The sequence below is a fragment of the Drosophila busckii genome, chromosome 3R (assembly GCF_011750605.1).
Source record: "Drosophila busckii strain San Diego stock center, stock number 13000-0081.31 chromosome 3R, ASM1175060v1, whole genome shotgun sequence".
Taxonomy (NCBI): domain Eukaryota; kingdom Metazoa; phylum Arthropoda; class Insecta; order Diptera; family Drosophilidae; genus Drosophila; species Drosophila busckii.
The window spans coordinates 3,339,169-3,354,215 of NC_046607.1; the positions used below are offsets into that span (position 1 = coordinate 3,339,169).

General features: G+C 42.8%; 6 protein-coding genes across 15 annotated transcripts in view; 2 read left to right on the forward strand and 4 right to left on the reverse strand.

The window, feature by feature from the left end:
- Positions 1–32: 32 nt before the first annotated feature.
- LOC108603538 lies at positions 33–1,427 on the reverse strand. Its single transcript, XM_017992450.2, has 3 exons — positions 1,136–1,427; positions 340–1,075; positions 33–284 (listed from the first exon to the last, which is right to left on the reverse strand). Exons 1-3 carry the CDS (start codon positions 1,282–1,284, stop codon positions 48–50), a joined length of 1,122 nt encoding a protein of 373 aa, XP_017847939.1. The 5' UTR covers positions 1,285–1,427; the 3' UTR covers positions 33–47.
- Positions 1,428–1,516: 89 nt separating this feature from the next.
- On the reverse strand, positions 1,517–4,899 carry LOC108604751 (MMS19 nucleotide excision repair protein homolog). Its single transcript, XM_017994338.2, has 6 exons — positions 4,733–4,899; positions 4,278–4,661; positions 3,872–4,218; positions 2,362–3,816; positions 1,880–2,302; positions 1,517–1,822 (listed from the first exon to the last, which is right to left on the reverse strand). The coding sequence occupies exons 1-6, from the start codon at positions 4,815–4,817 to the stop codon at positions 1,631–1,633; spliced, it is 2,886 nt and encodes a 961-aa protein (XP_017849827.1). The 5' UTR covers positions 4,818–4,899; the 3' UTR covers positions 1,517–1,630.
- A 325-nt stretch (positions 4,900–5,224) lies between these two features.
- Positions 5,225–8,777, forward strand: LOC108604096 (katanin p60 ATPase-containing subunit A-like 1). The gene is made up of 6 exons (XM_017993377.2): positions 5,225–5,359; positions 6,430–6,591; positions 6,654–7,350; positions 7,410–7,531; positions 7,850–8,409; positions 8,468–8,777. The coding sequence occupies exons 1-6, from the start codon at positions 5,348–5,350 to the stop codon at positions 8,664–8,666; spliced, it is 1,752 nt and encodes a 583-aa protein (XP_017848866.1). The 5' UTR covers positions 5,225–5,347; the 3' UTR covers positions 8,667–8,777.
- Positions 8,778–9,346: 569 nt separating this feature from the next.
- On the reverse strand, positions 9,347–10,213 carry LOC108604098 (vacuolar protein sorting-associated protein 37B). The gene has a single exon (XM_017993380.1). It carries the CDS (start codon positions 10,150–10,152, stop codon positions 9,511–9,513), a length of 642 nt encoding a protein of 213 aa, XP_017848869.1. The 5' UTR covers positions 10,153–10,213; the 3' UTR covers positions 9,347–9,510.
- A 55-nt stretch (positions 10,214–10,268) lies between these two features.
- Positions 10,269–11,889, reverse strand: LOC108604097 (RAB6A-GEF complex partner protein 2). Its single transcript, XM_017993379.2, has 4 exons — positions 11,669–11,889; positions 11,394–11,608; positions 11,062–11,333; positions 10,269–11,007 (listed from the first exon to the last, which is right to left on the reverse strand). The coding sequence occupies exons 1-4, from the start codon at positions 11,812–11,814 to the stop codon at positions 10,342–10,344; spliced, it is 1,299 nt and encodes a 432-aa protein (XP_017848868.1). The 5' UTR covers positions 11,815–11,889; the 3' UTR covers positions 10,269–10,341.
- Positions 11,890–12,583: 694 nt separating this feature from the next.
- The window catches only part of LOC108602696 (afadin), a 38,753-nt gene continuing 36,289 nt past the window's right edge, over positions 12,584–15,047 (forward strand). For all 10 annotated transcript variants that reach the window (XM_017990834.2, XM_017990836.2, XM_017990835.2 and 7 more), the window contains exon 1: positions 12,584–12,696. The gene's annotated coding sequence lies outside the window, so the exon portion shown is untranslated. The remainder of the gene's footprint in view (positions 12,697–15,047) is intronic.

The window sequence follows — 15,047 nt, forward strand, 5'->3', positions numbered from 1 at the left end:
AAAGTTACTTTCAGCATATGATTTAATTTAATTTAAGCTTGCTGACTTTACTCATAGACTGTATAGTTAATGCCTGTCGCGGGCTTATCAGTTATGGCGGGATCCAGCACCTCCTGCTGCTCGCTGGCCTGTTGTCGGCCTTCAATTAAATAATCCACCTGTGGATTGCGATAGTTTGTAAACGAGGCTTTGGTTTTCAGTATAGCATTCTCTGGTAGGCGTATGGGTCTGCCGCTTGCTTCCTGTCTGGCCAGACGCTCCTCGGCCTGCTTTATGCGTAAGTCCTGCGTAAACAATAAAATTTTTGTTATAGTTTCTTTAATTACTTGACACACTTACTTTGACTTTTTGCATATAATCGACCTGGAGGCTGGCTGACTCGGCCAGCGGCACCAGCTGTATCTCCTTGTGTTGTATCAGTGGTGGCGTTGCTGCAGTCACCTCCCAATGCTTGCCCTTCTTGCGTATACGCTCCTTATCCGGATCGTGTACATTGGACACAGTAGTGCGAAATGGTTTAAACTTCTCGCGTTCGTTAGTTGCATGATGTTCAGTTTTATCAATTAGATATATCGCATGCTGATCTAGTACTGGAGCTGGCATGCGTTTGGTCAGCACCTTGGCCGCATCTATTTCTATTAACTCAGCTGGAAGTGTTTCGTTTGTTTCTCTGCTGGACACGCTCTGATCGGCTATCGCCGAATCTGGCGAATCGGGCTCCTGCCTAAACGACTGTATGTCAGCCAAGTCTTCAGCAGTGATTAGCGTTTTCGGCGGCGGCAGCACTTTAACTTGACGCTCATGCATTGTTCGTTGAGCTATAATACGCAGCGGATCCATTTCCTGCTCGTCATCACTATCCAACACATCATCAACAGGATCAGAGCTATCATCAGTTGTGTGTCCATGCCATTCAAGATTATTAAGCGCCACCTTGCCCTTGGACGCTATGTTCAGTTCGCCTAGCATCTTGGCTGCAGCCTCCACATCGTCGCGTTTTTGTAGCTCCAAGAGCAATTCTTCGTAGGCCTCTTTTACGCGCTTACCTTTGTCTGGCAGCTGCTCCAAACGTTTTCTAACCAACAAAGATACACATTTAATACTTTAAAACAATTGCAATATTACCACAACTAACTTGGCCGCCAAAAGTTTGCCCTGTCTGTCTCTCATTTCCAAGAGCTCATGATATCTCAGCGTTTTCAGATCTTTTTTGTGCTGCTCCTTTATTTGCGAAGTGCCGGGAATTCTATTCAGCGGCGGTGCACGCGCCGCATGATCATCCATTTTAAATAAATTTTAATATTTGCCGCAATTTAATTATTCCTCGTAATAAATTGAGCAAAACAAAATATTTGTTGCTTGACTCTTATCGCACTGTTGATAAGCGATAACAGGTTCGATATTCAAAACTCATTCGCGGATCTAGTTCATAATCGATAAAATTATGATTTGGCGCTTTGTTTAAAAATACAACAAAACAAATCGTTTGCTTGTTGATAACCAAACAATATATAAACTCATTTATAAAAGAAATATATTTGTATTTCAGAGGAAAACATAATAAATGACAAATGCTTGCAATTTGTGCGTTAACTGAGTTAACAGTAACAACGAACTTGATGAGGACTCGCTAATCACCTCCAGGCTCACCTACCAGGAACCAAGCGTTGCGTGCCTGTACTGCCATATTCCTCACCAGACGCTTAGGGTCGTCTAAGGTCGGAGCTAGCGCCAACGTTACATCCACCTTATGTGGCAGCAGCACAAACGTAGGATACTTGGTTATATCATAAAGCAGCTGCAGTGCAGCAATGCGCACTGGCTGCAAGGATAAAATATTTTTAAAATCAACGTAAGCTGCAGTTAATACAACACTTACCATATTCTGATCCTGCTTCTTTATAGAGAGCTCCAGGCAGCTGGGTATAAAATGCGTCAAGTGTGCCTGGAAATACGCATCCTGATGCTTGATAAAGTTTTCGCAAATACCCAAGGCTATGCAAAGTGTTTTCACAGAGTTGTGCGACTCCAGCACTTTAAACAGCAATGGTCCAATCTTCTCAATATTAAGTTTAAGCACCGAATGTGGCGTTGCCTTTAGTACATAGATTAAGGCATTCATATGATGCAGACAAATGCTCAACAACTTGGCGTCCAGTTTGCTCAGAATAGTTTGGAAGAGTTTCTGCTTATACAGAAACTTGACAACGGGCAGATCCAATTCTGGATTCTCGACAGCAATTACATCAAAAGCCAAAGCCGCAGCATGGCACAAGGTGGGATGCTTAAGGAGATCGCCGAGCTTTAAATAAAGGAATAATAAATGTAGATAAATGTTATACTGTGGGCAAAACTACTTACATCTCCAACAATATCGCTGGCTTCAGCGAAACCCGCAATAACCAATCCTTTGGCAATCCAGCCCAGCACTTCGACAGCGCAAGCATCGCCCTTTTTGACCTCCGCCATAAGCCGACTTAAAGTGCGTTTCAAATGGCTTTGATTGGCTGGTGTGTGCTCCATTTTATTAACCATGCTGCAGAGCAAATGATTGGCTATAGTGCGTAGTTTTGGGTCCTTGGAAGTCAAAGTGAGCTCAGTTAGATCATTGAGCAGACGCTCGAAATGATCATCCAGCGAGATGTCCTTGTGCAGAAAGCCCAGTAGTCCTTTCGCCACAAACAGATGCGATGCCAGCTCCAGCTGCAGCTCTGGCAAATATTCGCTGACAATGGCGCTTTGCTCCGACACTGGCAGTTGTTGCATGAGGCGACTCAGGGAGGCAGCCACCAGCTCCAGATTTTCCATGGGCATTTCCGTATCATTTTGCGCCAGCTTTATAAGCTTATCTATAAGATTACACTCCTGCTGCAGCTCGACAATAAATCGCTGATCTTGCTGCTGCAACAGAGCAATAAAAGCTTCCAAAGCCAGACGTCGTGACGGCTCCACTGTGGTGGGTGTAAATAATTGCTTGAGTATCAAATCCAATATGCGTTGAGTAAAAGCGATTAGCGGCAGAAGTGGCAACAAATTTGCATACACTTTACGCTTTATAAACTGAGAATACACAGCAAAGCTGCTGAGACAGACGTCTAGTACATTGGATTGCAGCTCCACGGGCTGCAGTGCGCCCAGGCTAACAGTCAACGTTTTGAATTCCAAATCAATGCGCGGATGACTTATGATATGCACCAACGCCTTGTAGATCAAGGCGCGCTGCGGCTCGCTTAGCACAGGCGCACACTCGCTCAGCACTTTAACAGCCGCTGTAGGCAGCTCCAGCTGCTGCTCGCTGCCCTCCAAACTTTCGCTCTCGCATATACGCAGCACTGCAATGACGTCATCCTGGAGCGGCAACGCTATGGCGCGATCCAGCTGCTGCAGCGCTTGTCTCATGTCTGCCATGCGATACACTTCGGTGATCAAACGATAAAACTGCAGGCGCTGCTCATCCTGCGGCAATTGCTGCTTGCTTTCTTGCAACTTTAAGAGTATGGTATGAAGTATCTTATCGCCCGCGTATGCAGCATCGCCGGATACGCACATGAGCGCAATTTTGGCAGCAGGCTCATACAAACGTTGATGCACATCGCTGAGATGCGGCAGCACCACGCCCAAGATGGCAGCTTGGTAATTGTGGCTTATTGTTGACTCCTTGGCGGCGGCCTTAAGCAACTCTGCCAGCGCTTTGAGCGCCGCACGCTGCACTTCGGCATTGTCCGAGCCGGGAAAGGTTTCCATTTTCAGCGCCTGCCAGATTTCCGTAAAGTGCGGCTCCAGTGCAGTGGGCGCAAATCTTAATGCTGCTTTGCGCTGTCAATTATAAAAGTTGTACGTCTTTGATTCTACATTGTGTTCAGTTGCTTACCAGAAGCTCAATGGAATCCAGTTTGGCCACCAGCAGCTCGCTATCCAGCTTTTCCAAAGCTAATGCCACTGTCCATGCAGCAAACTGTTCGTTGGCCACCAGACAATTGGATAACTTTTCGGACAGCACATCACGCGTCACAGCCTCTGGGTCCTGTTTGCTGGGATTGAAGTCAACGGGAAAATAGCAGGCAAAGATTTCAAACAATTCCTCAGCTAAATGCTGCAGCGGAAAGTCAGCCATAAATTGTGGCATAAAGCTGAATATAATATCCAAATTGCGTGGATCACGCTCGCCATCAATGGACTCGACAAGCCCGCTCAAAAAGTCAGACATTTCCGTCAGCTCTACAGGCAAAGAAATTGTTATAAATTATTTACAATTTATGTACTATGACCACACCCACCTGTTGGAAAATGCTGTATGAGATACTGGAATATGTTGAACAGCTTGGTGCGATCTGTGCGCGTCTGCGACTGACTGTTGGTGTATTGGAAGAAGGCGCGTAGTAGCTCCGGCACATTTTCAGCAGGCAGGCTCTGCATCGAAACTAGCGCATGTAGACCATCAATAAGCGCGGATATGACTCCATGATGATCACGTAGTCCATTCACATAGTAGGTAGTCATGTATTTCAATTCTTTGGCATTTAAATAATCCTTGGGGAGTGCATTCAGCACAGCTGATAAGAACTTGGTGCCCGCTATGCGCTGATTAAGATCCGCAGAGGTCATGGCAAAGCCCAGCTCATCAGCCAACGCCTCAAAGTGGTAGTCACCATTCGTGAGCTCTGATAAGCATAGATAAGCATAAAGTACAAAGGAATTACAATATTATTGTAAGTTAATCAGCTGTTTGTACCTTGTGAAATTTTAGTGGCTGCAGCTAGGATCTTCTCGTCGCTTTTAAACGCCTTTTCAATGCTTGCACGAGACAGCGTAGTCATGTTGGCGCCGTCTATAGCGTCAGCGCTAAACTTAATAAATATTTTAATCAAATATAAGCCAAAGATTCCTGTTTACTAATGTGTGCTTCTTTGCAGTGTGGCCAAATTAGCTATTTTTGATATCAGATCTGACGGATATTTAATGGCTATTTTAGATATTTCAATTATTATGAATAAACCTCGTAATATACAATTATTAATAATATTTTCTAAATATACATGCTATATAAATAACTTTAGTTATTGACTTAGCCATATAACAAGTTAAAAATCCACTACTTATTTTGAAATACCGTCTCTAGCTAGATACTTTTGAAATGCAACTGGTATTATTGTGCTTGCAAGATACGGTCACACTGCATACATCAATAATATTAAGCAACAACAACATTGCCGCAGCAGCGCAGCAGCAGCAACACCAGTTTATTTTTGCTAAACGCTGTGCTTTTAAATTAAACAATTTTGTAATACATATTAAGTTTTGCCTAACGTTTACGCTTGCAACGCCGTGCAACAACGCCAGTGCACTAATGTCCATAACCGTAAGTAGGCAGAGCCGCGAAAAAACTACATACAACTAAAGTTGAACAATTTACGTGTCGTCCGTGAGTGACAGCCCCGTGCCGCCCCCACGTAGCGCATACAAAATGAAAATTTGTTGTTGAATACATCTGAGCAAATGCAATTAGAATTTACAAGCGTACAATTAACTTGGGTTCTAATAAAAAGTGTTTTTTAATGTGCATTTGACTGGTGACAGCGCGCAGTCGACTTTGTATGTGTGTGTGTGTGTGTGTGATGAAACCTAAACACCGCTGAAACTTGAGCTGTGTTTTTTCTTCAACTGTGCATATGTGTGTGAGTGTGTGTGTGTGAGAGCGCGCGCGTGTGTTGGTTTATTTTTTTTATTTTTGCATAAAACACTTAAACGTCGTTGACTTGAGAAAGAATTATTCAAAAGCAGCAGCAACGACTCAACAAGGTCATGCGCCTTATTTGTCGGTCGAAGGTTTATAATAATTTTATTAACATTTTTTCATAAAACATATTTGGAAGTATTTTTGGGGGCTCATATGCTAAACGTCAATGGGAACAGTGCGGCGCCAAATTGCAACTGCATGTTTTCAGTTGCTGTTTTTATTTAAATTTGGTGACAACGGGTAGCGCAATTGGTGCTTATAATTAGCACACTTGATTCTTACATATGTATTGTATGTACTTTGGCTGTAGTTGTCTTTCGGTCGTTGCCATTGCTATCTGCCGTTATTATTTTCGGTTATTTTGAGGCTAGAGGCATAGTGCGTACTCACTTTCCATTTTTACCTGAGTGTGTGTGAGCGCGCGCATTAGTGTGAGGCTGATTGTCTCCTGATGTTTGTGTGTTTGTGTGAGCGAATGACGAAGCCGCTGCTTCCGTTCTATTGTTAAGCGAGAGAGCTTATGTGTGTGAGAGAGAGAGAGTGAGCGCGACTACAAAGACACTGCAAGAGCGAAGAGCTTACGCACTCTGACGACAACAACAACAACAACAATGGCTATGACTTTAATTGGCACTAATCTTTGTTTCGTTTTTGGTTACAACGACAACAACCTGTTCCGATACACATTTCAGTTACTGCGAGGTGGTGGCAAGCAAAAGACAACCACTTGCGTAGGAATGACCGTAATGGCCAAAACTACAATTGAAGAAATATGCGAGAATGCCAAATTAGCAAGAGATATGGCCCTGACTGGCAACTACGACTCGGCCTGCATATACTACGAGGGCTTACAGGTAACACAAACACATTGAATTAAACAGCATTTATTTACTAATTGCTTTTGTTTATTGTGCAGGGCATGTTGGCGCGTTTGCTTAAAAGCACCGTTGACCCCTTGCGCAAGGGCAGATGGAGTATGATAAACAATCAAATTAATCAGGAGCATGCCAAGGTGAAGAATATACAACGCACATTGCAGGATATTTCATTAGATTTGCAGCAAACAAAATTTGCTCATAAGCTGCGTGCGCAGCTAAGCGATGACAGTGAAGTGAATAAAGATCCCGCCGCCTGGTTTCGACCTGATCCAGATATATGGACGCCGCCGCCCAAAGACCCAGATGTCTGGGGACCACCAAAACCGCCGCCACCTGCACAAACAGTGGTGCGGCGTGCCACTAGCACAACTAACAATCGCCGAACAAACGCGGGCACTACACAAAGTAACAGCGGCAGGCCCAGCACAATCCCACAAAGCACCGCACGCAATGGCGCAGCACGCAACACGCGCAACTCTTCAGCTGCCTCCACATCGAACAACGCACGTGGCAGCGGCGTCAATGGACGCGCGCCAGGACGCAAGCTCTCCACCTCCAACAACAACAATAACAATAATAATAATAACAACAATGATAGCAAAGATGATGATGCCACAGCAGCGGGCAGCAATGGCACCACAGCTGACGGCGACTCTGGCGATACACAAGCCAACGAGGAGGAGCGTAAATTTCAGCCCAACAATCACATCGAAGCTGAGCTTGTGGACATACTGGGTAAGTATTGTATTAACTAAACGTAGCAAGTTATCTAATTTGCAATTACTTTTCTACAGAACGTGATATATTGCAAAAGGATCCAAGGGTGCGCTGGAGCGATATTGCTGATCTGCACGACGCCAAACGCTTGCTGGAAGAGGCTGTGGTATTGCCCATGCTGATGCCAGATTACTTTAAGGTGTGTCATCGCATGAATCATCATTGACATGGCTTTATCTGGTTTTATTGTATAAGATAATTGAAATGCAAGCGTCAATAAGCACACAACGTTCATTCCGAGCATATTTTTGCTCTACTTGCTACTCGCTAACTCAATTCTTTTCTACTCATGCTTCCCTCTCTGTATTTCTGTTACTCTTTCTTCTCTTAGTCCTAATATTGACACTACTGACAATGAAGACAGTGGTAATTAATATTGCAGCCGTATTAATAATATAAGTGAATATTTTTACGATTTCCAATATGTTAACTTATTCCATTTTTTTTTCTGTTGCAGGGCATACGACGTCCTTGGAAAGGTGTATTGATGGTCGGCCCACCAGGCACGGGCAAGACCATGCTAGCCAAAGCGGTAGCCACTGAATGCGGCACCACCTTCTTCAATGTCAGCTCGGCCACGTTGACATCCAAATATCGCGGAGAGTCTGAGAAAATGGTGCGTCTGCTGTTTGAAATGGCACGCTTCTATGCACCCAGCACCATATTTATTGATGAGATTGATTCGCTGTGCTCGCGACGCGGCTCTGAGTCGGAGCACGAAGCATCGCGACGTGTCAAATCGGAACTGTTGGTGCAAATGGATGGCGTGGGCGGTGGCGAGGAGCAGGCTAAGGTGGTAATGGTGCTGGCTGCCACCAATTTCCCCTGGGACATAGATGAGGCACTGCGTCGGCGACTGGAGAAGCGTATCTATATACCGTTGCCATCGGATGAGGGACGCGAGGCGTTGCTGAAAATCAATTTGCGTGAGGTAAAAGTGGATGAAAGTGTCGATCTCAAGAATGTGGCCAATCAGCTAAGCGGATACTCTGGAGCAGATATAACCAATGTGTGCAGGTAAGTTACAGCAGCAGCTTTGTTCGCAGCTATTGCTTTAATTGCTTTTGCTTAATAGGGAGGCAAGCATGATGTCAATGCGACGCAAGATCGCCGGCTTGACGCCAGAGCAGATACGACAGCTAGCTACGGAGGAGGTGGATCTGCCTGTGTCCAATAATGACTTCAACGAAGCCATTGGCCGCTGCAATAAGAGCGTATCCAGAGCGGATCTGGACAAGTATGAGAAATGGATGAAGGAATTCGGTTCGTCATGATGGCGTTGCCGCTGCATAGAAATTCCAGCAATTTTAGCAATAAACATTTACATATATTTTTGGAGAACACAACAGCAACTGCAACAACAAAAATCACGCATAGTTTTTTAAGCTTTTAAAGTGTAAACCCGTCAAGTGAGAGAGACAGAGAGAGTTAAACATATTTTATATACAAACTACAGATATATAACATGTAAGCGTTGGAATTCAAAAGACTAACAGTTCTCTAAGAGGAATAAGAAATCGCAAGCTAAGCAAGAACCTAATGTTGCCTGCCAGGCAAACCAACAGTTGGTTTTGCCTTAGCTTTAACCCTAAATCAAGTAAATATATATCTACCTACCTAAACACATACATATATACACCATGCACAATCCTTCCAGATATTAACAACTAGTATCCCAACACGCATTCTAATTCAAAGCCCTCGGCTTCAGTTATTTTTTTTAAATATTTGTCGTCCTCAGCTAACTTTGTTCTAATTTAATATTAATACTGGCTTAATTAATATAATAGTTTTTAGTCTTTACATGTAGGGCTAATTTATAATGCCGCGTATGGGAGAGCAGCTCAGTTAAATGTTTTATCTATGAGCTGGGGGTAGCAACGGCAGCTGCATAATGTACTTAAAGATGCAACAACTGAAACATTTTACAATAATAAACATACACAAGTTTTTAACTCGATCGGCATTTTATTTATTTGTCAATGAATTTCTGAATTTCTTTCGACAAGTCGCATTGTGCACCAAGCTAGCAATGAGTCATTTCCCCACATGACGTGCGCTTCGTTTTTGTTTGCAATGGCAGCATTTCTTAACTAAACATATAAATATTAATCAACTTTAATAGGGTCGCGGGGGTGGCGGCATGGGCATCATTGGTCCCATTGTTGGATAGGGCACATTGCCCATTGTTGGTGCCGGAAAGAATCCGCTGCTTGGCAAGTTACCGTAAGCGGGCACGGGCGCACGCTGCGGAGCGGACTTCTTGCTTATGAGCTCTTGCATTTTCTCTGCCTTTAGCTTGCGCAGATGCATTGTGCGGCGTCCACTGAGAAACTCATCTAGAAATGTCTCCACGGTCACCTCGTTGTCTGTGAACTTCTTTGCCAGCTCCTCTGTTTTCTCCTCGCTCTCTGCTGCTGCCGTTTGCAGCAAAGCCAGCGCTGTCTCTTGGCTGACGCCACCAGACTTTTCTTTGATTTGTGACAATAGATCTTGAACACTAGTGCAGCTGGTTTTGCTCTCTGCTGTAAGCTCGGCCAGCTTACTGCGCAGTTCTATGATTTGTGGCTCTTTTTCAATATTTCTCTCCGCCTTCTCGCGATTCTCTTTCAAGAAGCGCTCCTTTTGTGTGCGAAGAGATTCGAGTACTTCGTCTACTTTTTCGTCCAATTTGTCGTCATTGTGTAGTAAATCCTTTAACTGATCAGAGTTCATAGGCACCAGCGATGTTTGCAACTGATTTAGATATTCCTGATACATGTTTATTTGGTTTTTGTTGTCAGTAAGTTTTAATGTTATGTTTATTATTAATCACCGAATGCTATTGGATGACAGTGTGCACCTACGTAGCCTATCGAATCGCGCAGGCTATCGCTATCGAGCTGCATATTCTGAGAATTCAAACACTGTTTATACGTTATCTATTTATTGCAATTGTATTGTGGAACATTACTTAATTAATAGGTTAAACGTTTGACTTGGAGCATATATCTGCAACGGATTGGCTGCATAAATTGTGACAGGTAAATTCCACACCATTGTCTCGACCGGCAGCTCCGCGGGTGCCTTAAGCTCTCCTGACACTGGATTAGGCGTGCCAAAGTCCATCATGACACTGGTGACAAACTCAAAATGCAGACGCCACTTGACATCAACCATATCCGTGCGAAACGTTGGGGTCACATGCAATGGAATGGGTACCACTACCTGCGTTTGCAGCGTCGCATAGCACACTTGATGGGATGTGGAAATGGTGCTTAGCTTACCGCTGGGCAGCGGCTCGTCTTTGTTACGAGCACTGCTCGAAGTTTCTGACTTATGCATGTTGTCAAGGGCAATGCCACTGGCAATGCTGGCCATATCAAAGGAGTTTAGAGAGGAAACGTCATCGCCTGTAGGCGTCTGTGGCTGTTGCGGTTGTGGTCGTATGGGAAGTTCCTGCTGTTGCAGCTTTACGGAGAACTGCACACAGCGCACTTGGCAGTTGCTGAAATCCAGGCTGCCTACAATATCCTCGCCTAGCTTGTAAGCGGGCTTAAACAAACAGAAGCGTCCAACGAAGCCGCGCTTATTCGAAATGCGATAAAACTTGGGAGCACGACGAGCTGTAACATTCTAAAGAAAATTGTTAGAATAAACAATCATCAAAAATATGAGCAGCCAACTTACTTTAAGATGATGCCACGATATTTCCAGCTCACTTATTTCGCGCTTCTCAAGAAAGGGATTGGTTGGTGCCAGCTCCTCGTTGGTCTCCACGGTGACAGGCAGCTCGTCGGGTCGTGCTATTAATGGAATGGGCAGCACACGTATGGGCACCATTAGCGTTTGCACTTTTGATTTGACGCGTTGTGTAGCAATCGTAATTTTGTAAAAGTAGCGTATGTCATGGCCACGATACGTGGGAGGACCATCGCGCGGCACAAACTCATTGAAAAAATCTGTAGGTAGACAAAAGTGAATAGTTAGTGATGGATTGGCGGTTTACTTTATGCACTTGCATATTTTGGTTTCACCCGGCTGCAGCTTCAGATCGCAGAACAATATCTTCGGCTTTGTGGCCACTATAACTTCCCCGGGCGTTTGGGTAACTGAATCCAGCGCTGTGCGTCCAATTAATTCAGCCAGCTCAGCCGTTTTATCAGCTGCCGGTGTGCTATAGCTGGTCTTGCGATAGCAGTGAAGCTGTGCCGATGCCCAGGCCAAATTCTCGAGGCTGTGCAAATGTGTTTAGTACATTTAATTGAATTATGACTGGGTTTCACTTTTTGTTTACCTTGCATTGTTGGCGTTTTGCTCTCTTGCGTTTGCTTGCTCCTCGTCAAATACTTTGTGAGTAAATTCGATGAGGCATTCGACACACTCGCCTGTGGCATAAATTGCCGAATCAGCTCGCACTAGTTTCGCTTTGATTTCAATCATTTAAAAGCATAATAAAATGCACTTGTTGTGTACAAGAACATAACAATTGGTGTTGGTGTAAAAGTTAAATGATAATGGATGACACTTGCTATATTGCAATAACATCAGCAGTTTGAAATTTCGGAATGAGTGTAAACTAAACAACTTATATATGCATATTTTTGAAATTGCCTCTAGAATAGTCTACAACAGTTAATTGTTAACAAATCTTGACATATATATGTAATCCGGTCATTGGCTCATTTGAGCTGTACACACTTTGAGAGCCAGCATTGTAAGTAAGTTCCAGTTCCACGCTCACAGCCCTCGTTTTGTTTTCTTTCATTCCCTCTCATTCTCTCGACATTCGCCAAGTCAAACAGACGTGTAGCCTGCGCGTACGGTTTCGTTTTCAAATGTTTTTGCGCGTCGTTCGCTTTGCGTTCGGTATACAAAGAATACAAATTCCAAGAAATATATTGCAACAGCAATAACGTAACAAGTGTAATAGTGTTTTTATTTGCATAAAATTAATATAAATTAAAGTGCAAAACAAGTGTTCGTTCAGTTTTTTGTGTGTTGTTTTTCTTCATCTTCCACTTTTGCATTCCTTTGCGCAGCCAACGGATTTGCGCAAGCTGCGTGCGTCGAAATGTGCAGCCGCAGCAACAACAACAACAACAACAAAAGCAACACCAACGACAACAAAGTTAACAAATATTCAATTTCTGAGCTAATTTAATTAAGTGTAGCGGCATATTTGCTGCTGTTTTCTAGTGATACACATACATATATAAATACATTTGTATGTGTGCATAAAAAAGTGATTTTTTTTACTGCTGGGATTACAAACGTGTTTTCTTTTGGATTTCAATAAATAACACGGCCAAACGTGCGCAAAAGGTGTGTGTAAGTTATAAATAAAAAAGTTTATTGTTTTTATTTTTGTCTTATCAGCTACGCTCAATTGCTGTGGCTTTTAATTAACTCAAATTGAATGCAACATTTCAAGTGCAGCAAATGCATTTTGTCGTTTGTCTCCACCCTCTCTCTATTTCCAACAACAGCAACAATTGCTATGTCCGGCTTAGTAATAACAACAACAACAAGCAGCACGCATTCCAGCAGCAGCAGCGGCGTCAGCGCATTTTGTCTGATTATTTTTGCTTCGTTTTGTTTTCTAGTTGTAGAGAATGTGGAACGTTAATTTTTTACTTCTCTTAATGCTCCCCCTCGATCGTTGTTGTTATTACTACTGATCCCCTTACGTATGATAAATTCGGGATGTGGTTTTGTGCTTTAAAATCTACAAAGGCAGCAACAATAAGAAAAGGGTGCGTCGACGTTATTGTTGTTGCCTTCTTTCTTTTTGTGTGTGTGTGTGTGTTTTGCTGCTTAACATTTTGATGCTCACCTTCGTGTACGGTTATCTTCGCGTACATTTTACTCTGCTGTTTCGTGAAGATGTCTTGGCTCCAATTCTCAAAAAGTCTCCACAACGCTCCACACTCCACTCTCTCACACACACAAGCGTAGAACAGTTATACCTGTTTTTGAGCGCGAAAAGCTTTTTAACTCACTCCAGTCCAAACAAAGAGCGAGCGCCGGCGCGACGTCGACGACGACGACTGGAAGATCGGAATTTTTAGTGCAGCTCTTGTTGTTGTTACTATTATTGCTATACTCTTTGACAACAGGTTTAAATACACAAGCGCACACGCGTCGTAGTTTTTACATATTTTATATGCAGGCATGTGTGTGTGTGCGTGTAGTTAATTCTACTACATTTAAGCCAATCTACTACCTTTTTAGCATGAACGCGGCTAGTTAATTCTACTACATTTTAGCCTAGCTACTACCTTTTTAGCATGAGAGCGCGCATTTGCTTTTAGCTGCCTTTCGGTCATTGTACTACCACAACAAGAACAATTACCTACAAGCGCACACACATACATAGACACACATATTTACATTCTATGCTTGTATTTATGTGTGTACTTGCATGGCTTTTTTTTGTTGCAGTTGCGGTTTCTATGCTGCAACTTTAATGCCAATTTGCAGCTACATTTTGGCGCCTTGCATTTTATTTGCTTTGCTTTGCTGTTTTGCTACTTTGCTTTGTTGCCGCTTTGTAAACTGAACTTTGTACTCTTTTGGGCCAACAAGTCATGAGTCATAGTACGTTTTAATTTGTGCCCATTTATATGTAATCTTAGTGCTACTTTTTAAACTGAAATACTTGTTCACAATTATCAATGGGCACGCTCCAAATATTTCACCTTATCATGTCCCAAAAACGCTGACAGATAAACTAAAATTGTAGGTATTACCTCAATAGCAAAGGCAAAGGCAAAAAATAACATTAAAACTGCCGCCCTAACAAAAATAAAAATAAAAATAAAAATAACAATGCAACTGCATTGAGTGCTGGGGCGATAAGAAAATTGTGTACAAAACCCAAATAAAATTAATACGAAAGAAAAAAAATGTGAAAATGCGCAAGGTAAACAAATGCACAAAATAAATATGAAAAAAATAAATAAAACAAGTGCAGGCTGCGCAGACAAATTAATGTAGGCCGCAAGATCCCAACAACAATAACAACGCCCAGTACTAAAGAAACTGGCACACACCAACACGCTTGTGTATGTGTGTGTGTGTGTGTTGCAGGTGTCAACTAATCTAATTACAACATCATAGGGTGGACACTCATAACAAATATTTGCTCATTGATAACGAATCGAGGGCAAAACTTTCATTGAGTTGAAATAGTTACAAGTAAAGTCGGTCAACTGTATTTAATTTTTAATAAAACAATAGCTAAGGCTACGAATTGTTTATCTCAACATAGTTTAGGCTTTAGTTAGAGCAACTGCTAGTCAAGTTAACTTCTTATGTTGTAGCTTTTGTTTGTCTTTACACATTTGCGCCTATTTTGCAATTTGGAGTCTTTTTTGTTTGTTTGTAATTGGAGTCCTCGGTTTATTTTTGGCGCATGCATGCATCAAGTTATTCGCCTTTGCCTTTGTTTACTTTTGCTTTCGACGCTTGCCGCTCGCCTTTTCGTATCGTATTCTCAGACAGTTTTACACATATATAAGTATATATGCATACATATATGTATATAGTATCGTTATCGCTCTTGGCTTTTTGTTATGCGCAAATTATAGTTTATTATGCTTTTTAGCTTTGGAGTGGAGTTAGCTAGAAATCGGAGCCTTTTGTTTTTTTATACGCAGCTGCTCTGGCCTCGG